The 25,176-nt window shown below is 37.4% G+C and overlaps 1 protein-coding gene across 15 annotated transcripts in view; it reads left to right on the top strand.

The window, feature by feature from the left end:
• Positions 1 to 25,176, top strand: part of PARD3 (par-3 family cell polarity regulator) — a 455,098-nt gene that overhangs the window by 174,129 nt on the left and 255,793 nt on the right. For 10 of the 15 annotated variants that reach the window (XM_062621555.1, XM_062621561.1, XM_062621556.1 and 7 more), the window contains exons 4-5: positions 8,769 to 8,947; positions 24,319 to 24,450. In XM_062621555.1, the coding sequence (XP_062477539.1) occupies positions 8,769 to 8,947; positions 24,319 to 24,450 (311 nt within the window). The remainder of the gene's footprint in view (positions 1 to 8,768; positions 8,948 to 24,318; positions 24,451 to 25,176) is intronic. The other 5 variants (XM_062621562.1, XM_062621563.1, XM_062621565.1 and 2 more) reach the window with 1 other exon arrangement.

Genomic DNA, 25,176 nt, shown 5'->3' on the forward strand with positions numbered 1-25,176 from the left:
GAAGCTCTGCAGCCCTCTGGGCAGTGCAGACCATTTCCTCTTTGAAGAGTCAATTAGTGCAATAATTCATGAGCTAGTAGATGCAGCATTAGCATTTTATAAGAGTAGGGAAGATGAGAGATTCCCATACCAGTTTTGTAAGGACGTGTAATTACAAATCCCTTGCTAATTGAATGCATACCTGTGGAATTACAATCAAGCATGTTTAACTCTTTGGCATCTGGATATGATCCATGTAGGAATTCCCACCTCACGTGTGAGGTGATGTAGTGATGTACGAGGCTGTGTTGGCAACAGATGTTCAAAGAAAGTTTATTCTAGTGTAAGTCTGAAACGGATGTAGGCTGAGAAGTAGTTCTGAACCAGATATTTCTGGTGCTGCAGGGAAATGTCACTGCTATCTACCCTTTTTCCTCCCCACAGAAAGGCACAGTGGTGGCTTGGGGACCAGAAGGGGGTCATGACATTGCAACCATAGCAGGTTTTGTCTGGCTAAAACTCTCCGATGAAAGAACTGTAATGTGTATTATTATACTCATTATATCATTCCTGCTTCTTTCCAACTGAGCTCTACAAGTTGCAATCTAAGTCCTATTGTTGCCTCTATATATCTTCCCTTTTGTCCAGCCAGAAGTTGCAGACTTCTTCCTTGAAGTGAGTATTTCTGAACTTGCCCAAAACATTTAGACCTTATACAATATGCAGTTTTCACATCACTGCATCACATTCACTACAGGAGCAATTTGACCATTCAGTTTTAGGGGATTTTTCAAAGATGTGGGAAGAAAAATATCTGCCAGCTTCCTGCCTGTGTCTTATATCAGTGAAGCGTTATGAACTCAAAGCAGCTAGGAATTCGTTCCTGTCACTGCAAACATTTGCCAGCACTACAAAATGACTTGTGAATGAAGATGCAAAACACAGTCTCTTCATTATAACTAAATATCAATGCGTGTTGTTAGGAAGGCACGATCGTTGATGTAAGCAGAAAAACTACAGCAGCAGTAAGTTGAGGAATCTTCTACTGTTGAAGAACAACTGTTTGAAGAACTAAGGAACAAATTTTGCAAAAAAGACCACAACATCTGGGGGACTAGAAGTGCATCTTTCCCATGTTTGTAGCAGTAGTGTGAAAACAGGTAAAGAAGTAACCCAGCATGTTTTAAGGAAATCCATGTACCCCCCAAAACCTGAGACTGCAGCTCATTAAAACATACTGGAACATAATTTTTTGACAGAGATGAGCAGAACATTTATAACATGTGACATTTTTGTCTTTTCTTTTGGCATACAAAGGTATTTGCATTTTAGAAAAAAGCCCAGAGAAAGACAAAGAGGGTGCAGGTAATTAAATTTTAATTTTGGTTTTAAAGCTCTTTCTCTAATTAGCTTTAAAAGTCAGTGTCTAAATTGAGTTTCAAGGTGTAATCATCTTTTTCCTCCTGGATCTCAGTATTCAAAAGTAAGAAGAAAGGATATAAGAGAAAGAGAAAAAGAAGATTGTTATTTTAAAGGCCTTTCAAGATAAGGATTTAACAGTATCTCATTATTAAAATATAACTGTGGCAGGTTGATGTTTTCTTATTTCTGAATTTCAAAGTCATTGAGCAGTCATGGTTGGGAAAATGGAAAACTTAGATTCTATTAAAAGAGACTGTAAATAATACTAAGAAGCTAAGGAAGGACTCTTTTTCTTTGTAATATGACTTTTTGGTGGCTTGGTTGTGGTTTTTTTTCAGTGTCATCCATTCTTCCAGAGATGATCTTAACTTTTCTATGAGTTTTTAATTATAGGCATGCTAATTCAGTGTCATGCATTTCTTAAACATATGCTAGCATGCAGTGGTTTTTTTTTCTGTACATTTGAAATAGACAAGTGTATTTTCTGTATGTTTATGTTATGGTTAGGGACATATGCACACCTGTCAGATTTTGGAGGCAGAATCTAAAAATCCCATGACCTGCCTCATTCATCTGCTGGAACACATGCATTCTTAGTGCAGTGGTACAGCCTCCACCCTGCTCCTGATGTGGCTGACTGCATGCGAGATCTCCAACTGCATGAGACAGTGGTATGAGGAAAAGAGAATAATCATGCTTTCTCATGATTTTAATGTGGCAATGCTTATAAATATGCTGGTTTAAAGCTAAAGAAATAAGAAAGCAGAGAACAATATTTGATAACATTGAGGAAATACGTAAGCTGTTGTTTGAAAATTAATACTGGAAGAATAACTGAAAACAGTTGGGTTTGTACATGAAGTAATTATAAATATCTGGACTTGTGTGAAGTTACTGTGTTGTTTTTTTTTCTCTGTAAGAGGGAAGGCAGTCTAGTCATTAAACCAAGTGTTCTGAATGTAGAGATATTAATTTTGGAAGCTGATGTTTTAAAGCATAAACATATTTTCAGGCAGAGAAATGCTAGTTGTTTGAACTGTTTGAACTATTTGAACTAAATGCTAGTTATTTGAACATCTTCAGCTTTCTTGTAATTCTGAATGGAGAGTCATGAACACTAGGTAGTTGGCATTTGTAGGTGAGTGATGCACAATTGATGTAATATTTGCAAACGTTAAAGCATTTGATAGAAATGTGTGTTGGAAATTCCAAGTTAATGCGGTCATAAACACTTCAGCATGGTTTGAAAATCAGTGCAGAAAACTTAAAAGTTGGAGGTAATTTTAATCTAGCTAGACAGTGCTGTCCAGCAGGGTGTCATGAGGATTCCTGTTAGTTTTATTTAACCTCTTTAAATCTGGGAGGAACAGTACTGCAGATAGTATGTTAATTAAATTTCCAGATGTTGATAAACTAGGGAAGGAGAATAATATGAATGAGGGAAAGATAAATAACCCAATAGAAATGTAATAAAACATACTGGGGAAAAAGCAATTTAATTCAGTCTGGTTAAATAGAAGCTAATGTATAAGAATATTGATCTAAACTGAACATATACTGCAATTAACAGGACAAAGATGCTGAAGTGAACCTATAGAAAAAAAATTAGGATTTCTGTGCATGTTGCGGATTGATACCATGACAATAAAATACCCAAATGTGGTTATTGTTGACTATGTACCAGTGTCAAAGTTCAAAAAAAAGAGAGGGAGAATGCTATTTGTAAGACAGCACTGAGGGTATTTCATAAGAGACTTACACTATTCTGGGTGTCTTCTGAGCAAGTTAAGAACAGAATAATATTTACAAAAGTGAACATTAATGGAGAATTAAGAAGGCAGGGGTGAAGTTATGTGCACTGTTAGGGGAGAAATGCTGTAGTTGTCTGTTACACGTGAAAGTAAAAGATGGTTTTATAAGTGAAGGGGAGATAACCTGTAACAGCAGGGTAAACTTAGTGAAAATGATAGAAATGTAGAAAAAGAAAATTCTGAAGATTTTGACCAAGTAAAGAGCATTTACTCTGGGAAATACTACAAATTGTTTTAATAACTAATCATCAGTTAAAACTGGAATAGATTCTAGGGGAAAGAAAAATACTGCTCTGGGCTATGAAGAAACAGTTGGTAGTGTATATATATCTTTCTCTTTTGCCGTCATGACCAAAAATGTTTTTCTGTAAAGATCTGCAATTGGTGGTAGCTTTGCTGTGCTACTCTTTTACATCCCTTCCAGCAGCCATCTACACATGCATCTCTGCATGCCTGTGGATGCTTCTGCAAGACAGGCAATACAGTTTTCCAGAGAGTATTTTCTTCACCTCTTGAAACTGCTAATGTTTTTGATGTTTTTTCTAATTCAAGGGAGAGTGCTGGCTTGTATTAGCTGCTGCTAGGGTTTAGTGCAGTTTGTAGATAAGTTCCCAATCAGCTGGTTTTTGTCGCTAACTGTTTTTCTTCAATCTGTGGTCCAGTTCACAATGGTCTCAGTGGAAGTCTTTGGAAGTTACCATCATCTTGTCTCCAGAGGTTTGCAAGAATGAAAAGGGATTTGTGGAATTTGAGTTTTTGAAGGTCATAGGAATGTTTGGCTCTTGCTGTGTCTGAGTGGAACAAGGAGCTGAACTGAACCTACTGAAATTAGAACCAGAGCTTGGGGAGCTGTGCTGGAGCATGAAACTCAAGGCTAGTCTAAATATTTTTAAAGAGAGTTTTCAGTTAAATATAGACAGAGTCTTAACCTATAATTTCAAGTACATCAAGCTGAAAGATGCAGTCCTGCTTTCCTGAGCCCCAGGATGATCCTGGTTCATCCTTTCTCTTGGATTGTAAACAAGTATTTGAGTGGTATGATGAGCTGGATGGGAGACACAGGCAGTAAAACTGTTGTGTCTTTGTCTCCCATCCCCAGACTGGTTTCCTGATGCTGAGGTAGGATCTAATTGTGTCTTTTGTGCACAACACACTCTCATGTACATATATACCTGTGTGTTCGCTTTCAGGAACTCTTGTCTAACCTGAGCAGCTTCTTGTTGAAAGCTACTCTTTCCCACAGATTTTTTTTTCCGTTTTACTGAATCACCGTTTTCTCAGAGAATAGCGCGTGGAGAGAAAAAATAAGTCCTGTTCAGATCTACTCACTGGTCATGGGCCTGATTGTCTGTGTGAGGTGCCTTAAATTCGCTGTACAACAAATAGTGCAAACTGTGAGTGGCGCTGAGGAGCTGAAGCATCAGTTGAAATCTTCACAGAATAAAATTTTCTTGGCTATGCTATATAAATACAGGTATGTATTTTTCTAGTCAAGCCCTCGAAGCTGCCATCTGAGAGGAAATTGGTATGGGAAGGTATATATTAGGTCTGCTGTGAGAGAGCACAAGCTTTTCTGCTGAATGCCTGCATGTAAGATGACATATTCAGCTTTATGGATGAAATTTGCCAGAACCTCAAATCCTTTGGCTCGTGAGTGTATTTGAAAATCAGAGAAGGTGATGACCCTTTTAAAATAAAAATGGAATTGCTGGCAGGAAGGGAAGGTACAACTCTGTGTTCCTAACATTTAAAGATGGTTATAAAATGTGTATTGGCTGTTTTTATAATTTATAGTGAAACTGATGTTGCTTTTAATAAAATGAGACTTCCAGTCAGAATTTCATGGTTATGAATGTGAACATTTTGTTATCCAGCTTGGATTTATCCTACAAATAAACATTTTCTAGCAGAACTGTGGCTATATACATAATTTAATGGGATTCTCTGTCACACATAATTCTTCCTGGAGTCAGAGTGTTGGACTTGTGGTTGAATACCTCAGTTCCTTGAATGTGGCTCAAGAACTGAGCTAGTCGTAACTTTCATGATTTTTAATTTAATTTTTCCTTAATTCTTAGACTTTTAAAGCTTCCTGTAATTCATTATTAGATTTACCGTTTCAAGCGCTTATTTAAAAGGCACCTTAGCTGCAGAAGCAAATCAATATTTACAGTGCATTAGTGCCACAGAGAATTTGAAGCCTTGTGATTAGAGTTCATTGCTGTTTTATTCACTCTTCAAAGAAACCACAGACTTCAAACGGTATCAGCCATCATCCTGGAATCAGTGACATTGCATTGGTCCCATGCGTACTTCATCTTGCGGTTTAATTATTAAGTTCCTTTCCTTTGATTTTCCTTTTAATATTTCAGAGTATATCCTCTTCAAATGTATAAATTCAGGTAAACCAGAAGATTGTAGCCAACAATATATTAGAAAAAACTCTTCATTGAATTGTGTAGTTATTTTAATGAATATCAAAACCTATTTAGAACAGTCTCTAGGAATAGAATTGGAGAGAGGGATGCAGAAGATTGTATTTAGAATTTGTGGTTAACACAGTGTGAACAAGATTTAATTCTTGGATTAATACCTGAAGTAGTGTTGACCGTTGCCTAACAGTGTACATTAGCATTAGCTTCATGAGCTTGTCCCATTCCAGCAAAAAATAAAATAAACTTCTAGTTTAACTGGGAAATACAAAGATCCAACACACTGAAGTTATTGTCTTTTATAATTCTCTTTCTTGTGAGGTTTGTTTAGTAATGCAAATCACTTATTTATGTAACCATTTTCATATAGAGATGGAGAGATTAAAATTGATCACATTGTATCTTTATATGTCAAAAGACCTTTTTTTTTTTAAGGCTTGGAGAGACATTCAGTAAATATCTGACAATGTCTCAATAACAAACCTTACTAAAACGAGGTGGGACATATTAAACGTGGCTCATCAGTGAATAGATTTTTGTAGAGAAACTTCTCATGTTAATGTTTTCTCTGGAGCATATTAACATTTGGGAATTCTATTGCATAATTAACTTCCAGTATTGTGAAAACTCTTTATTGCTTTCCATGGTGCAAATTATCAGGTTTTCACTCCAAAGCAAAAGGCAAGGTAGTGATGACTGCTTGCTTCTCTCCAGAAGTGCAGACCTGTGTTCCAGTTTATTTCTTTCTTTCTTTTTTTTTTTGTCAGTTTGGCTCCTCTTGTACAGAAGTTCACCCAACTGAACTTTTGTTTTGTCAAGCAGTTTGAAGAAAAAGTGTAAAGCTACAAGAACATTTTGCTATCGCCATGCTTATATATATAGATGCACGAGCATAAGGAGCAAGTGAACTCATGTTTGAAAATTGTAATTCTGTTGTAGGGTGGGTAGCTGAAGCAAACAGGATAATATGCACGGGCTGCTGCTTGGAACAAATATAGATTGGTACTTTTCTTAAGTGGCACAACATACTACAGAGCCGCTTTCTTTCTCAGGCTAATCTAATAAATGAGAATGTATGTTCGGGGCTGTGCTGGCAGCACAGGCACTGCTGTTAATGGGTCACTTCATTACGCGCTGTGGGGCTGGTGCTGGGACTGCAGCTGTGCCACCTTTGTTACACAGATCTCTTGCGATTTGATAGTGCACTGTTATTATGTTTACCGTCTAGGGGGAAATGAGAGGCTTTACCTTCAGCTGCTTCATGAAACTTGAAGTATCTGAAGACAAGGCAATCAAAGAAAACCCCTCTATTATGCATTTATGAGTATATACTGAGTAATCAAAATCTCAGTAGAGTTGACTCAGACCATAAATACTTTTCTGCATAATTAAAGTGATCTTTCCCAAAATATTCTTTTAATTACTTCTAGTTCCATTATACACACATGTATATACATATGTATGTGTATAAATACGTGTACACATAATTTATAAAAGAAAGGATTTTAGTTGCTGGAAATTGACTCTTGTGAATATCTTTGGTATAAAAATGAAAAAAAAAGTATTTTTCTTTTTTCAAAGGAAAGAAAAATACTACATATGTGATGGAAAAACATTCATTAATTCTTCATTATTCTTGTTCATCAGAATGAACATAAAATAGAATGACTGCTTTAGTATTTGGTCATGTTAACACTTGTGCTTATCTCAGCAGCACAAGTCCTGTTGATAAAAAAAAATTCTCACACCTTTTCTTTGCGTAGCATGACTTACTATTTCTCAGTGTCTTTACAATGCAATGCAAAATAAGAATCTTTATTTTAATATTATACTTAGCATTAACATAAATATAGTGTAAAACTTAAGACCAGTTGTTCAACAAAATCCCCTCATTGTGTTTTCCTGCTGGTATTGTGAGACATGCACCTTCATCTTCGTGGGGAGCCATTTCATCAAACCATTATAGTCCTGGTTTTCATTCTGTTGCCCATCATGCCTTTGCCACTGATTCTGCTGCTTAGTGCCATAGTTTTCACCTTTTCCTTTTCTGCTTTGCATTCAAGGTTCCCAGTGCAGCATTAAAGAGAAATATAACGGATAAATCACGTCCCCTCCATTCTGATGCTGAGTGGGAGAGTGCCAAGAGGTCACAAATACAGGCAGTCTGTTTGTGCAAAGAGACGATAGATGTGTGGATACTTGTTGTAGGATAATAAATGAAATTGGAAAAAATTAAGTTGTATTTCAAGAGAAACTAACTGTAATGTGCCATCAAACTTTGAGAATGGATTTGACCTCTACATATATTAAAAAACCCTATCTCTTTCCAAGCAGTCTACCTGCCTGCTGCATTGTTTATTACTAATAAAATATTTTTCTCCTGTCATTCATGCCAGCTGGAAGGCTAAGGGAATCAAGGTAAATCAGCACGTCTTGTTTCAGCTGTCAGGAAAGAGGCAAAGCAAGAATGCAGAATAGGAACCAGTCAGTTCTGTAAGTTTTGAGGAAGAAATGGAGAGTACTTTTTAGAAGGCGAGGGGGCTGCCTTTTGCTGCAGAGAGGCAGCTTCTTTCTGTATTGTGTTGGCAGTGACCTTGCTGTAGCTGTGGCAGTGCAGTGGTGGAAAAGTCATAGAATCATAGAACAGTTAGGGTTGGAAAGGACCTTAAAGATCATCTAGTTCCAACCCACCTCCATGGGCAGTCATCCTAGTCCAGTTCTTTGTTACCAGGTTGTTGACTTTAGGCCTTTGGCTACTTGCTGTTTCAAATACCTGTAAATCACCTTAGCCTCCTAGTTGTTCAAGCTTATGCTGGTTTTTAATTTTACACAACCCACAGATAGTAGCAAGGCTGTGTTATACTTGGAAAACCAGCAAGCTGTGCTAGATTCAAAGAGCTGAGGTTTTGCCCTCATTTTCTCCTCCTGTGGTCAAGCGGCAAGGCTGTGGTTTTGAGGAAACAGGCCTTGTCCTTGAGGAGCTATGCTGGGGTCAGTAATTCCTCACTCTGTGATACCACATTTGGTCAAAACCACCCATCCAGAGCTTGAAAAAATATTTTTCCTATGTGAAAAACATTTTAAATCTAGTCAGTGTTTATTTACTGTCTGTTTTATTCTTCAGATATGCCTCTTCATGTCCGACGTAGTAGTGACCCTGCACTGATTGGCCTCTCAACCTCTGTAAGTGACACAAATTTTTCTTCAGAAGAGCCTTCACGTAAGAACCCTACAAGGTGGTCCACAACAGCAGGCTTTCTCAAGCAGAACACCCCCGGCGTACCCAGTGCTCATGAAAGAAAGGTATATTTCTTCCCCACTCTTTATCCAATAAGTGACAAATGCGCACGAATCTTGAATTGTTATTTTATTCTTCTCTCACCTGCTCTTGGTTTAAACTTGAGTTTTCTGACCTTGGCCACCGAACTCCATCATTATCTGAGGAGTGTATTTAGTTGCATGTGTATCCTGCCCTTTGGAAACTGGGTGGTGCCCACAGCAGGGGCTCCAAAAACTTGATTTTTTTGCCGTTAACTGTAGTTGAAGCTCTGATTGCTCGTTATTCTGCAAAGCAGGGCGTAAATGCTGTCACACATTTTCTTTGAATGCAAAAAGGGCATGCCTATAATGATTTTTCTGATCTCCATAGAAGTCCTAATGTCAATGAATAATTTGCATGCCAGCTGGTCTGGTCTGTCTTTCTGACACAGCATTGCCAGTTTGTACTTTCTGAGGAACTAGTCAAGTAATACAAAATACAAATTGCAAATGCTCTCTCTTCTTGATAACATTCTTAAAACTAAAACAGTGAAATGTAAAGAGAGCCTTTTTTTCCTTAATTTTTAAAATATGATTTCAGTATCTCTTTGTGTATTATATTATTAGTTCGAGAAGTCATCAGGAAGCTCTCTTCTCCGTGCATTATGAAAAAAAAAAAATGGAAGAAACACTCTCTTTTGTACAGCCCCTGACATTGCCCATAGTTGTGATGGTAGCTTGTGACAGACTTAAAAGGAAAAATATACATATGTGCTCCAATAGAAATGAGTACTTTTTGAAAGAAGTTGCACTTTTGGTTACCATTCTGACTGTGCAGGACACATTCCTCTTAGAAAATATGCAGTTTATTATAGATATTAATTTTTTTTTTTCTTTAATGATATTAGTTCTGTGTGGTATTAACACAAACTAAGACTCTGCATCCATGACTCACACCCCAAATAAAGAAGTTTTTACATGCTGCTAATGAACTCAACTATATTCAGGGGTCTTTTGGTAATTTCAAAAACATCTATAAAAACACAGTACTTCTAGGGACTGAGGTCCGCGTTCTTACAGAGGTGTCAGTTTAACATGGTATTGTTAGGTCTCTGCTTATCAGGATTTCAGGTAGGTAATGGTGTATTTTCTGTCACTTGCACTGATGTGGCACAGAAGCGCATGTTGTTTTGGAAAATATCTTTTATAGTATTCTAATTTGGAGAGTAAAAATGATAATATAATCCATTTGAAGTATTAACATTTTCAGTTAATTTTTCTGAAATCCTAATGAGTCTGCACTTCATTACTCCACAAGCATAGATATGAAGGGCCATACATAGCATAATCAGATTTCTTTGAGTGTCTGAAGTTAGGAGAAATTGGGGAGAATTGAACAGCAGCAAATCTTTCACACTAGTCTTTTTGCATCATTAGCTGTTCAGCATATACTTACTCTTGATTTTCATGAAAATATTTCATGTCTACTGGAGTATGGTGACCAAACTGGGAGGGAATTCATGTTATCTCATGTAGCGATGGTAGGCAAGACACAAGAGAACATTAAATCAAAGAGATGAAAAAGAATCAATATAGGTTAGTTAGCACAATAGATACTGATAATTTCTTTTACCATTTTTGCACACTCTATGCATCAGTCCTTTGAATAGAGGAGATCACTTAGTGCACTATTTTTAATAGATAACTGGAATTAAATAATAATTGCTTGTGCAACATATGTTGTGAATTAATCTCAAGTTCATTTATGCTAGACTGGTTTTTCAAGTTTTCAGCAGCTTGATTTCTTCGTGCAAATCAAGATTTTATAGTGAATCCTATTTCTCTTAGGAATGGATATTAAGAATTCTCCTCTCCTTTCCAAATATTAGGAACAATTTCATTTGTAGTATTATTCCAAAATGCGCATTTTCGAAGTATCTGTCAGCAATCATTTACCAAAGTATTAACACTGCATTTTTACAAATATTTTTTTGTTATTTGGACTGTATCAAGTCCTCACTACTTTTCTTATGTTTGGTTATTTTCTTCAGCTACTCGAATAACAAAAGGAGGTGGCTGTGCTTTGTTCCAGACTGTTTCGTTGATTATAGATGACACAGACGTTTCAAGCAAAGCAACGAGAACAATCTTAATTTTCTGCTCAGTGCATTGGGCTTGAGCACCCATATATCTTTGTGGGCGGTTGGCACTATGTAATGTTTTCACTGCAGTTCTCTTTCTTGACAGCACAAGAACATATGTTCTTGGGCTGAGATTTGCAGCGCAGTTGTAGATTAGCAACTTTGCCCCAGCAGTATCTTGCAGAAACAAGAAAAGGGTTTCTGGGAGTGTTGCCAAAAGCTTCATCCACCTACTGACTCTAAGAAGTGACATTGCTTTCAGCCCGTCACCTCTAAAGAAAAATAATTGACAGGTAGAAACCCTTTCCAATTTTTGGAGGAATTAGCAAACGGAAACTGCATGTATCTGGCAGAAGGGATTTGTTTCTCGGGGGCAAGCGAGAGAAGACTCCTTATTGGTATTTGTTTCATTTTGGGTAAGAAAAATTTGGAATGGCAGGAAAATGGGCAGATGCCCAATTTGAGATGAAATGAAGGGGTGGAGTGCTGCCATGCACCAAAGGCTGTGAGGAACCAGGACATATGCCAGTACTTCTGGGCAAACAGAAAGGGAAAAGGGCACTGGGAGGGGGAAAAATGTGGGATGTTTGAAGGATCCTGTCGAAGAAACTTTAGTGATACCTATAGTTATTAGGGTAGATGAAGCAGAACATTAGGTAAAGAAAATGACCAGAGAAGGAGAGTTTGGTGTGAAGAGGCCTGAGTAAGTCTTTCAAGGATTTGAAAGTGTGTTGAGCTTGAGATGCATTCCTACTACAGTAAGTAGGATGTTTTGATATGAAACCCTTGCACTAAACTGGATGTGATCTGTCATCCATCCTTCATATCATCTCATCATAAGGAAACATCATATCTACTGTCAGGATATCACAATACACTCTGTTTCCTTAGAATTGAAATCTCACTAATTTCTGGTTTCTCTGTTACTAACTTGTAAGCGCAACTTGAAACCAGATGTTCTGTGTCCCAGAGTACTTATTATTGATTATTTAGAAGTTATCGTAATGTTGTTAACTGTATTCAGCTAAGTAACTCCTGACCTCGTCCTTCTGTATCCTTTCCATGAGTGGTCTCAGCCAAATGATTAGGTCTCCTCATCTGTGCAAGTATTCACCAAATTGGCTCGTGATTATCAGCAGCTTTAGTTGGCAGATTCACTTACTGGCATTTTTCTTAGACTGAATATTAAAATCACTTTCAGATACTTTTGTGTGTATGAGAGATGTATCTGTATTACCTGGAGACTCATGGCTTGACTTAATCCTCTTTTGCTTCCTTAAGCCTTTCTAATGAAACAAGGAGAAATCTCATAGTAAAAATACTTTCTCGAAGTCCTGCAGTAATACCTGATTTGCAAGCTGTAATTTTGTTTGAATTGTGTTGAACTGTACAGCTGAACAGATTGTATGCAACTGAAGCATATCGCGTGTGCTTTTTTCCCACTGCAGTAAAATGTTTTTTTGATAGTCTTAATTTGAGTCACATTTTTAATGAAAGTACCAAAGCCTATTGGCATAACTAGCTGCCCCTAATAGGTGTGAGATGCATCAATGAAAATTACCTTTTCCCGTAGATGTTTGTGTTACTGTATTGGAAGAATATAAAGACGGCCACCCAGATATGTTGCATTTTATAATAACTGTAAATTAGTTATCCCGTATATTTTCAGTGTGTTTTTTTTTTTTTTAATTTGCATCTCCATTTGCGTTGATGAATTGTATATCATTACAAATTAGGTATCTGCTTTGATCCTCCTTCTCTGAAAGACACAAAGCTTATCTAGTTAACCTGCCTTGCTTAATACAGGGATATGCCATGGCTAACCGGTTTATAAAAAACTTTCCATTGTGACTTGTCTGGATTTGATTCTTATATTGTTGCATCAGAGGAAACAGCTTTGGTACAATAGAATGAAGCGACAATGTACAGTAAAAACGAGAGCTCAAAAGAGAGCAATGAAAGGGAAAAAAGATTGTGCATGGTCTTCTGTGCCTCTTATTCCTGGGTTCACCCACCTGGAGCAAAGCAAATGGCGTGCAACGTGCTCTGCGGGGTGGATCAGCAACAGCAAACACGTAGCTGAGTGTACTTGGCACATAATTTTTACCTTCTCTTTTTGCCTTTTCCCTTTAGTCAGCAGCCATGTTTTTTGCTTGTTTTGAAATAGGTTCACCCATATATGTATTTTCAAGTTGAAAATAGACATGCCTTGTAGGAATAACTATTCTTAGGGTATGCTTTCTTCCTACTTGGAAACCTAGTCTTTTTAGGCTCTGTAAACTGCAGAGGAAGAATTTGAAACTGCATGGGAGTGATCTAAGTCTCATCTAGTGTCAAATCCTTTACCTGTGAAGAGCAGATCTCTTCTTGCAGGTATTTTGCTGTTCCTATGGGTGGAGACTGATGAGTACAAAATTGCTGGATTGTAGGTTTTTATATTTATGTGGAAGACACAATGCTTTCTAATCCTCTTTGTAAACAGAATGAAAAAATACTTCTCTAATGAAGTATGTCTAGATAGGAGAAATGTATGCATGCATTATATGAAAAGCTTCAACAATAATGGTGTGTCAGTGTCAAATTCAGATTTAAAGTGAAAATTAGTTTAGTTCAGACTTGAGTCTATTTAAACACAGTTTAGTGAAGTTTGCTTTGTCACTGTCACCATGGCATGGTGTTTCAATAGATTGTAACTCAGAGGATTGTAGAGCCCTGTATTATAACTCCGTGTGTTAGTGTCGTTTTACAGCCAGGGAGTCTGAATTGCACAGTGTCAATCAATTAAATTGATGAGGGAAGATTGGACTAAAAGGATGAGCATCATTCTGGGAACAAGAGACTGAAGTGTTGCTAATGTTTCTTGGGAACCTTGCTTTGTACTCCTGCAGAAGGGAAGTAGCATGTACCAGATGAACAATGTTGTTAAAGTGCTGTAATACAACAGAATCAGCTAAGGAGAAGTACATGGTAAATTCAAAAACCTGGCAACTTTGTCATGATTGATAGGTTTTAAACCCTCCCACATAATGAATGCAGCTTTCTGCTTTCAAAATAAAAATGCAATACTTTAAACAAAAGTTCTGAAGGATTCAGTAGCCATGAATATTTCTTCATCCAAGTTTATTGAAGCAGGGCCTTTTTCAGTGAGGCAGTCACAATTTTTGTCATTTCAGATGTAATTTCATGTAGACTGAGAGGAAGGGAGAATGAGAGTGTGTTATCCACAGGTGACGAAACAGAGTGTTTTGATGCAGAAAATGTTTTTATAAGAGATAGATTAATGAAAATTTAACCCCCGAAATTTACATACATCAGTTTCTTTTGTAATAGTAACTCACTGCTGGCAGGTTGTCATGTGATGTCGAAATAATGTACAGGAATCGTACCCAAACAGAGCACAATATAAAATAAAAATCGTATGTGTTATTTCTGTCCTGGGTAGTGTGTAAAATTCGTGACTTTCCTGGTATCACAGAACAGCTGAGGTTAAAAAGTACATCTGGAGGGCATCTAGTCCAACCTTTCTGGTCAAAGCAGGGTCAATGAGAGCAGGTTATTCAGGTCTGTGTCCAGCTGGGTTTTGAGTATGTATATCTCCAAGGACAGAGGGTGCACAACCTTTCTGGGCAACCTCTTCTAGTGTTTGATCACCCTAATAGTAAGAAAGCTGTTTCTTATGTTTTGATAGTATAGCTTGTATTTCTTTATATTCTTATTTCCTCTTGTGCTTTCACTGGATACCATGCAAGAGAGTCTGACTTTCTTCAGCAGTGCAGCTAGTGAAACTTTAGTGCAATAAAAAATAAAATCTCTGTGAAAGAACTCAAAATTCCTGACTCTCAAAATGTGAAAACAAATACAGTATTTCTTAACATCAGCAGCAGGTTGGGAATGAGAGGCCCAAAGTGAAAAATCCTTCCCTATTGCACAGAGATAACAGCCAATATCCATCACTTGATGCTGTGCTAATACGTTTGCTGAGTACTGTGCACATGGACAGGATACAACTGTTTGCATCCAAAAGTCAGTGTTGACCAAATGTGTTAAGAAGTAGGGGAAAAGCCAACAACAAAACCAACAAATCCAAAGTGAAGGTGTGATTTTCTTCATCTCTTCTGTTGTTTTATCTCTTTTTGCTCCGAGTCGTTCATCTGTTGAAGCTCATCTATCAAATTTCCTCTCTGTCCTCCAAACGCAACAGATCATTAGTGCAAGATACTAGAGAGAGCTGGGAGCTGATGGCTTTCTTACCACTTCTGCTCAGAGGCTGAGCAGTTCTGTTGATCACTCCTCAATCTTTGTTCTCCATCAGTAGTGCAGAAGGAATGTGTATTTTTCTCCCAGTGTTGTGCTATTGCATTACTCTGTGTGATAGGTGAGCAATGTCTGGATGAGCAATGTCTGATCCATAGGTGAGGTGATGTGGTGCTGTATCATGAACTGGGAGTGCCAAGAAGGCTCTGGATGAGTAAGTCCCTAGTGGTGATAAAGGAGTGGTAGACTGTGCACAGGTTGTTTGTCTTTCACTTCAGTAAAGACAGTGTACAACACCTCCCGCTGAGAGATGATGAAGGCTCTACTGAAAACAAAGTTCTCAAGTATAGTGTGTGTAATAGCTGAAATTCTAACAAATTGCTGACTTTTCCTCTGCCATTCATCCAAGTGAATGTGTACTTTGCAAATCCCCATATTTGAATGTTCATCTCAGTTTCTTTTATTACTTTTTTTTTTTTATGTTCTTGCAGTTCTTCCTGGGTTTGAGGGTGAAAAACTCTGGGATTGAAAGAGTGGGTTTAAATTAAACTAAACAACAAAAAAAAAAAAAAGAAAAAGAAAAAGTTGGATGTTCAGGTTTAGTGATTTTAAGTTTAGAAACATATATTTTCACTGGAAATAGTTGGATCTGCATTTTTACCTTCTTTTGTCTATTTAGTTGTAACACACAACTGTGCATTTACAGAAACACTTGTGGTTCAAGAGCTTCTGCAGATTTAAATATTTGTCTTGTTTTCATATTATCAAGGTTGTGTCTTGGTCCAAAGCATGCTTGGATTTTGGCTGCATGTGTAGCTATGAAGGAAAGCAAAGTACAGTCCAGGTTGCAGTCTGTGCCTTCCCTAGAGTGTTCTGACATGAGTCTGCACGGTTTAAATAGCAATTATTTCAGCCTTTTTTTGCTCTATTTGTTGTATTTTAAATCTTGCAATGAATATAAGTTATACAATAAGACAAGGAAAGACAACCAGGCAAAGTAGTCTCACAATAAAATGCAGAGCCATATGTGGAACTAACCTGTATGAAGAATGGCTGGGGAGGAGGTGGTGAGCTTTCATTAGTGGGGAAATTCAGCTCTAGTAAATACAGGATTTCAGCTCTAGTAAATACAGGAATACCTAGTCACCTTCTAGGTTTATTTCTGTTATGACTAAATTTGGGGCTGAAACAGATGTCACTTAGCTTGGTTTTGTTTCACAGCCTGATGGAAAAGCAATGATCATTCTGTGCTACCACCCAGTTTAATTGTCCCTATAAATGAGCTCTTCAGCTCCTGTATACAGATGTCCAACTTAAAAGCATTGCCTGATGAGCACATGAAATAAAAGAAATCTGGATAAAAGCTAAAACCATAAGGTGGAGCATGATGGGAAGCTGTTCAGTGTGAGAAAGGCCCATGAGACTGCAAGGAGCCGAAGGTGACTGTTCTGCTGTAAACTTTAGATAAAAGGAAAACAAGCTGCTACAATCCACCTGTCTGGTACCTATTTGGGCCTTTCCCCAAAGGCTGCAGGAGGGATTCTGGCCAAGGTCTGAAATGAGTTTGCAGGTGGGATGGGGTGATGTATGCTCTGCTGGGAGCCTTGCGGGGTTCCCTGTCTGCCCTGTTGCATATGGAGGCAGGCAGTGGTTTTGGGTAAGGACTGACAGAGGGGACAAGTGGCTGGCTGGCAGCACATGAAGGCACAGCTGCTTGCCATGGGTTTGGGGCGTGCCTTTGTGCTTCTGACCTTAAATCACTGCTCTTCTTCATACTTGTCAAAGTCATTAAGAAAGGGGGAAGGGTGGAGATGTTTAGTTAGCCCAAGAAGGCTGAATGGTTTCCTTATGCCCTGGCCCCCTTTCTTCATTTCATCTCTGCAGTTGTAAATTTCTAAATGTATAAGCAGCCACTTGCACAGTTTTAGAGCTGTGGCCATCTGAAAGCATATACCCAACACTTAAATGAGTACTCCTGGTGGTTTATAAAATATTATTAATTTAAAGATCTAAATATAAGATCCTTGTGAAGTTTTGTGTACCCCATTGTTTCTTCTTTCCTTAGCTTCCTAAATATATTTACTGTTAACATTCTATTTGTTAAATCTGATCTTCAGAGCATACTTTCAAAATTAATTCATTATCAGCTTTTTTTCTCTCCTGCAAATGAATTTCTTGGCTTTCCCAAGGAATCAAATAAAGGGATGTCGACATTTAAAATAAACCCCCCAAGTTTAGAAATTGTATTTCATCTAAATCCAAATTGAACATGAAGCACTTTGAAATTTGGCTACAAAAGCAAACATCTGATGAAAGTGGCAGTATTGTGCATAATTATATTATTGCATTTAAACACATAGCCATATAGATCTATATATGAATCTGGACTGACACAGAAACTCTTTAGAGGCCTCTAAAGCGGTGCAGCAAAAAAAACGTATTTCAATTTAGTGAAAAGTAGTGGAAGGGGAAACTGGTGTCTAAGTGTAATGTGTAGATGAATCGGTACTGTAGCTTCATAACTTTCTAAGTGAACTGGTTGATTTATTTTTCTTTAAAATGAAACTGTGGAAAGCCTTTTTAGTTAAGCTTATGGAAATAAAATCCAGCTTCTGAATTATACATGCGGAATATCAACTGCTGTATGTTATTTGGCTTGTTTTGCATTATCTCTTGTTTCATTTTGAGATTAGTAAGAGTGAATGGAAGAAGCAGGCTCGTTCCTGTCCCTCAGTCTGAGAAATAACAATATACACTGCCTTGTAATTTCTGGCTTTGCGTGTATACATGCAAAGATCGTGACATTTTTGATTTTTCCTTTATAAACAAGAGAGGTCAACAGAATGTTTTGGGTAGGCAGTCTCATGTTTTTTATTTACTCTTAATTTAGCCCATATTCTTTGACACTAAATATTTATACATAACACAGCATGCACTGAAAGCTGTCCCCTAGTTATTGCTTTTTTAAGGTCAGGCCTTGCTTGTCAATCAAAAGAGAACATAGTGTATTTGAATTGGAATTGGACAACTCTGGAAGTTTCTGAGCATAAGGTGATAGAACTTAAGCAGAACACTGGCTTTTCAGTTGCTTTTTTAATGAGCTATTGTCTATGCATAATACATTAATTCCACTTACAGTGCTATAAAGAGGGTCATTTCTAAAGACAAGTCTTTCTGAAAATGTTGGAATGACTACAGAGTGGTGATTCTTCTTATTTACTTTTGTCATAAATAGGGCACGCAAGTTCTTTGTTAGACTATTGGATTTGCATCTTCTGCATCCTAAGACAGTTTGTACAAGTTGCTGGAAACGACCCATGTTCTGGGTCAGAGCTGAGAGGAGGCACAAAGCTGTGGTAATTCCTTAATGTGGAAGTCAGCTTTTACTTTACTCCTAGGATAATGGCTTAAGAGCAGAGAATCCAGATATTTGGGGACTGGATACTGTTCCTTCTTATATGTGTTAGATGGCTGTGCTGTATCTGGATTATTGTGGCTGTTGAGATCATGTTCTTCAGTACACCTCAGAAGAAAGCAAACTGTGACCTGAAACTGTAGAATGATAAAGTAAACTGAATCTACTGAGGGGAAAAGGAAGCTTGTCGAAGCAGTAGTGTCAGTTTCCTAAGAGAGATGGGTATTTATAAAGAGTGACCAGTACAATTGATTTCAAGGTAAACTGTTGAAATTTGGTACTCCTTCTTATTAAAAAGCTGCTGTTGAATAGAGAGAACAGTTCCAAATCTGACCTCCGTTTAAGGTGTCCTTTTTTTTACCAAGGGGATTTTCCATTTATTCACACCTGTTGGGTTAATTAATTGCCCATGTGTATTTTCCCTGTAAAATAGATATTATTTGTGCATCCTTTATCCTTTCTTTTTTTTAATTAGTTTTATATGAGGAATAGGCATCCAGTTGGTCTTATCCCTAATTTATTTATCTTGTCCTGATTTAAGGCCAGCCAGGAACTCAGCAACATGCAGCCATTCACTCACACGTGCGCACACACGCTGCCCCCTCTCCTCTGGGCAGGACGTGGAGGAGAATAGAAAGAATATAAATCCCACAGGTTGAAATAAGAACAGTGCAGTAACTAAGATACCATAAAAAACTATGACCACTAATAATAATAACAATAAGGGAAATAACAAGGGAAGAGAATATAAAGCTAAAAGGGAAAAGGGGAAAAACCCCAATAAACACCGGTGATGCACAATATAATTGCTCACCACCTGCTGACTGATACCCAGCCTGACCCCAGCAGCAATCTGGGCCTTCCCGGTCACTCCCCTCAGTTTATATACTGGTCATGGCAAGCTGTGGTATGGAATATCCCTTTGGCTAGTTTGGGTCAGGTGTCCTGTTTCTGCTTCCTGGCAGCCCTTCCTCACTGGCAGAGCATGAGACTGAAAATTCCTTGATCAAGGAAAGCATTACTTAGCAAGAACTAAAAACATTGGTGTGTTATCAGCATTGTTCTCAGCACCGGCTACTGACAAGGAGAAAAATGACTGATACTGCTGAACCCAGGACAGTCTAAAGTCTAATTAAAGAAACCCCACAACCAATGAACTAAAAAAAAATCCAGGAATCTGGTCACTAGACCTTCAGACACTATAGAAAATGGGTATGTGTGTGTACTTCTGCATTTATGAACAGGTGTTTGCATCAGTCAGAGAGGTATTTACATAATAAATAAAAGCCCCCCATTCATAAACTGTATGAATGTTTTGTTAATTACAGTATTTAGCAACCTGTCTGAGAGTGATAACAAACTTTCAAAGACTGTTTAGGATTATTCATGGACATAGTGGAGCATAAAAGGAAGGAAGAGCAGACTTTATAGTGATTCAACAATAATAAATACACTTGTAGACATGCATTTGCCCGAAGTCAAATGAAATTATAACCTCCTAAAATTAAATGAAATCTCATCTCTCATCAACATGGATAAACCCTACCTCAGTCTGAGGCCATCACAAGGAATCAAACCCAAGCAAGTGAGAAGCTTTTCCCAAAGTGCACAGTGAACAAGAAAAAAGAATGGACAGTAAAAGAAAGTCAGTGCAGTGTTAGTGAAAATCCTAAATGAGAGGTGGGCAATTTGCTGTGGAAATAATGAAAGTGAAAACTTTGTTTATGTGTTTGTATCTCCTTCCAGAGAATTATGTTGAAGAGGTCCTCGGTCTGTTTTACTCCTGATCTATTGCTATATAGTATTTCAAAAAGCATACCCAATTTTTCCACACTTTACAGTAGCCACAGAGGAGCTCAAAACAAACAGAAAAACCCAATTTCTTCACTATCGTAAAATGGCCTAGTGGCAGACAGATATGAAACTGCCATTGTATTATGTGGAGGATGTTTTGCTTGGGTTAGTGATGCTGGGGGTCTGTAGGAGTACAGCTGTGGGTTAAAGTCATGAGTGAATTTATGCACTGACAGCTATTATTTCAAATACACAGATCATTCTAATCCATCATTTCATCTACAAGCTGCAATGTCTTTGATGAGGAGCTTATTATATATTGCAAATCATCTGAAATTAAAACTATAGCAAAATTGCTTCATTTCTCCTGTCCCTTTTCACCCAGCCCTCCAGCAAAACTCCACAGGAACACCATGATGAACTAAAGGTGTTAGACTATATGTCTTTGGTAAAAATACTGCAAATACTGCTAAGTGCAGTGGTGATACTGTGACTTGGCACTTTTGGTGTTATATTGATCAATTTCCATTTCAAACATGATAAAGCTGGCATAGCCCATGGTCCCCAAAGAAGTTTGGGAAAGAAACTCTTTTTTTTTTTTTTTTTTTTTTTAAATTAGAGCATTTAATTGTAACTGATGATACATGTCAGCCCTGGTAGCAGGAGAGCTTACAGCTGCAGCTCCAGAAGAAAGGAGAATTCCCTGTGTGACCCTGATGGCTTCTGTACCATGAAATCTTTTTCTTTATGGTATTGAAGTTAAAAGCAACACACACCTTTTCAGTGGGATGTTTGGAGCATGTGTTAGATCTAATACTAGATTATGCTGAGTAGAAGTAAAGATTTCTGGGTTAACACATACTAAAAAAAAACCCCAAACCTATATATATATATATATATATATATAATTTAAATAGTAACCAACGTGATGGATGGTTCAGTAAATCCCAATGTTAAAGGCGCAGCCGTGTGTTTTTCACCTCCACCTCTCTAGTTTATCACCACTTCTACCTTTGAATTAGATCTGGCAGTAGTAGTAATGGATGCTGCATAGATGGGATTCCAGGTCACCAGCAGCATCTTACGGTTTTGTTGTGTAGCTATCTGCAAGAAGGACCATGCGAGCGGTGTTGAAAGTGCTGGTTTCTCTGCTCCTGGTCTAGCTTAGTGTTTATGCCCATGCCATCACCCAGGGATAGCTGTTTGCCAAAAAGCAATGGCAAAGAAAGGAGGAGAGGATGTGTCTGTGGCCAGTTGTTTTTCTAATGTTTCATTCTTTGTCTAATACCAACATGACTCTGTATGTGATTGCAACACTGGTAAAGTATTGTACTCAAATAGCAGCTCTATTTTGAGCCTCTGAGCAGCACTGAAAAACACAAGAAGGAACCACATCTCTCTACCATTCCACCATTTACTTCTGCTGTCAGAAAAATCGCTGAGTGTTTTGAATGATTGAAGAACAACACATTGCTTGATGAACTTTCTTCTCTCTTGTTCTTGCAAAGCACTTTTGTGCATGGGTAATGGATGCTGTGTGGAGAGAGATTTTTGTGTAGCATAGGTAAAATGTCTTTTTTAAAAGTTTATATTGAAACTTGTAAACGGGAATCAATAAAAGATTTGAATTATATACAAAGTACAGAAATACAGAAAACATTTCATTACACAGGAAGAAATTTCATTCAGAGTAGGTGATGGTCTGTCAGTGAGTTCTTGTTAGATGACGGTAACTCCTGTACCAAGTGCATGTTTTTTTTTGTGCATAAAATGATCTTTTGTTACTTCTTTGTCAGATTTTGATTTTGTTGTTAGAACTTCCCACCACTTTGAATAGGAAAAATTGTTGTTTTGGCTCATAGAAACTGTGTCACCTCTGTCACCTGAAAAGAAGAATTAAATAAGAAAAGCAGCAGGAAAAAATCAATTTTTGCATACTGTTTCCTGACTTTTATGGGTCTGCTAAGGAACAGTTGTACAAAACGATGACTGACTTCCACTGTCCCTTTCTAAGCAAGAGATTAAGCAAGTTTCTAGTTTGCTGTGAGGTTAAGCAAACTGGAAAACTTGATTTTTTTTCATTGTTGAAAGATGCAAAGTTCTTACTCATTTGTGGTGGGGTAAACTAATTTACGATGCTGATTTGTTGGGCTGGTTATTTTTGCAGATATATTTTTACAAGGTTATCTTGTGCTGGTTGAGTTTTTAATGTCTTGAAATGGAAGTCTTATACTACAAAGTCTCTTTCAAGAGAAGAAGTTGTCATCAGTTAAGAAAGCTTAAATTTGATATGTCTGGGAAAAGACTGCTCTCACACAGGAAGCTTTTGAAGATTGCGCTACATATCACAGTTATACTGAGACCTGAATTTCCTAGCAAAGCCTGTCATACATTTACCAGAAATAAAGTTGTGAAGGACGATTGTAAGGCAATTGATGCTACAGTCCATATTTTAGAATTTGGACTGATACTGTGCCACGCCAAAGAAATATCAATACAGCAAGTAGGGAAGGGAGAAATACTTATGCTGATGGAATGAAGTATTGATTTGAGAAAGGGTCAAATACCTGCTGTGTGCTATGAACACAAAGAAAAAAAAAAAGAAAAAAAAAGGTTTCAGCTGTAAATGTGACTGTATTTGTATACCTTCAGACAAACCAAGCAAAACATTATTATGTGGAATAATAAAATCAACTTTTGAACTCTATAGCAATACTGTTCTGGCCTAATGTGTTTGGGTGTTTTTTTTTTTTAAAGAGATTCTCAAAATTCTTAAAAGTCATACTATAGCAAAATATGTAACGCTGCAATCCTGTTTTACAAATGGATATCTGATTTAACATGAGGATAGACAAACATTGACTGGAAAAATATTCTGCTGCTGCAGGAAGGATACTTAAAGAATAGTTGTAATCTTCTTTTGAAAAGCTAAGCAGAATTTCAGTTCCGTATACTATTTTGATTGGAGGGAACGAACCTCTGTAAGTTATCAGTGATTCCTTGGCTTTGGGCTAAGGATAACTCCTGTCATTAAGGATCTGCCTCTGTTTTTATTGGCTTTTAGTGATCAGACTGAGTAAGGACTAATAGTCTTTAGAAGCTGAAGAATTTGTACAGTTTGTGGGGAAAGATGTGCAAAGAAACTAATCAATTAGAAAAAAAAAGATATCGGTCTCAATGGGATAAATGTATCTCCATCAGTGCAACCTCAACCCTCTGCTGCTGTTGTACAAATGTGGCTGTATTTGTATACCTTCAGGCAAACCAAGCAAAACATTATTATGTGGAATAATAAAATCAACTTTTGAACTCTATAGCATGCTGTCCTGGCCTAAAGGACAGTACCTGGAGCAGTGAGACAGCTTTGATTGTAAAATTGATTACATACAGCAACTTGGGAAAATTATGTAGTGGCCTTAGCTGTCACTGAATGTATGTATGCTGGATGAATGTTGTGTGGTGCATTTGCTTTTGGTGAGAGTGAAACCAGGGAGCTCCAAAAGCCTTGCAGAGTATATATATACTTGGGAACACTGTGCACTGGAGGTTTGAGGTTGGAAAAAGAGAGGTAGTGAAGCACAGGTGGGTGCAGGAACTACAAGTCCACCAAAGACTTTAGCTGGGCTTCACTGGCATTAAGCAAGGGGAGCTCTTGCAATTGAGTGGCCGGGCAATCGTGTCTTTGGGTCCAGCCAGACCTGCATTCTCCTTTGTCAGTCTTCCTTTTGTATTTGTTTAATAACCAGCTGCATTGTTAATGTGCAAGGACTGGTTGTTTTTTATAAGACACTTTTTTGTTTCTTTTAAACTAGAAAGATGAAAACTACAGAAGCCTACCACGAGATACTAATAGCTGGTCTAACCAGTTTCAGAGAGACAATGCTCGTTCATCGTTAAGTGCCAGTCATCCCATGGTGGACAAGTGGCTGGAGAGGCAAGAACAGGTAATATATATGTGTATATATATATTACTTTATCAATCTAATCTTTATGCTACTCCAAGCTATTATGGAGTGTATTCCTATGTGATAGTGGCTCTCTAAGCATGATACAAGCACCAGCAGTATGCTGACTAAATTTATATGGGATTCCTTCTGCTTCCAAAACAACTACATTAAGACTGAAATGGACAGCTGAAAATTATTTAATTTTTTAGTCATAAACATTTATATGGTATATGAAGTGCTGCTGTTCTTCGCAACTGATGCTAATAGGGTTATTTTAATTAAAGGGCATTATTTTAATAAACATTTTGCCATTGAATGCTAATAATATTACTATTGGGTAGCCAATGTGAGTCAGTTTTCGCATTGCACTTATAAATGGTTGTTATTCTTAACATTGTAACACATATTAATTATAAATTTGAAGACAGTGGTCTTTAATATATCAGAGTTAATATATTTATTTAGTAGACTTTTATACTGCTTTTGATCTTGAGCTTTTTTGGCACAATTCAAGCTTCTTTTTATTTATTAATAAACTAGAGGTTTAAAGAGGTCTGAAATTAAAATTACCCAGCAGTCACTTTATGTATTTGTATGTATCTGAAATTTTTCAAGAAGTGTCCTCATACGTATAATGAAAATGCATCTTTACTATGGACACTGGAAATACACAGGAAGCCCATATACAGCATTGTGCATATGTAGGATTGTTGCTTTATTTTT

This window comes from Pezoporus occidentalis, unplaced genomic scaffold (assembly GCF_034315485.1).
Source record: "Pezoporus occidentalis ecotype Australia unplaced genomic scaffold, CSIRO_AGI_Poc_V1 ctg23, whole genome shotgun sequence".
Lineage (NCBI taxonomy): Eukaryota > Metazoa > Chordata > Aves > Psittaciformes > Psittacidae > Pezoporus > Pezoporus occidentalis.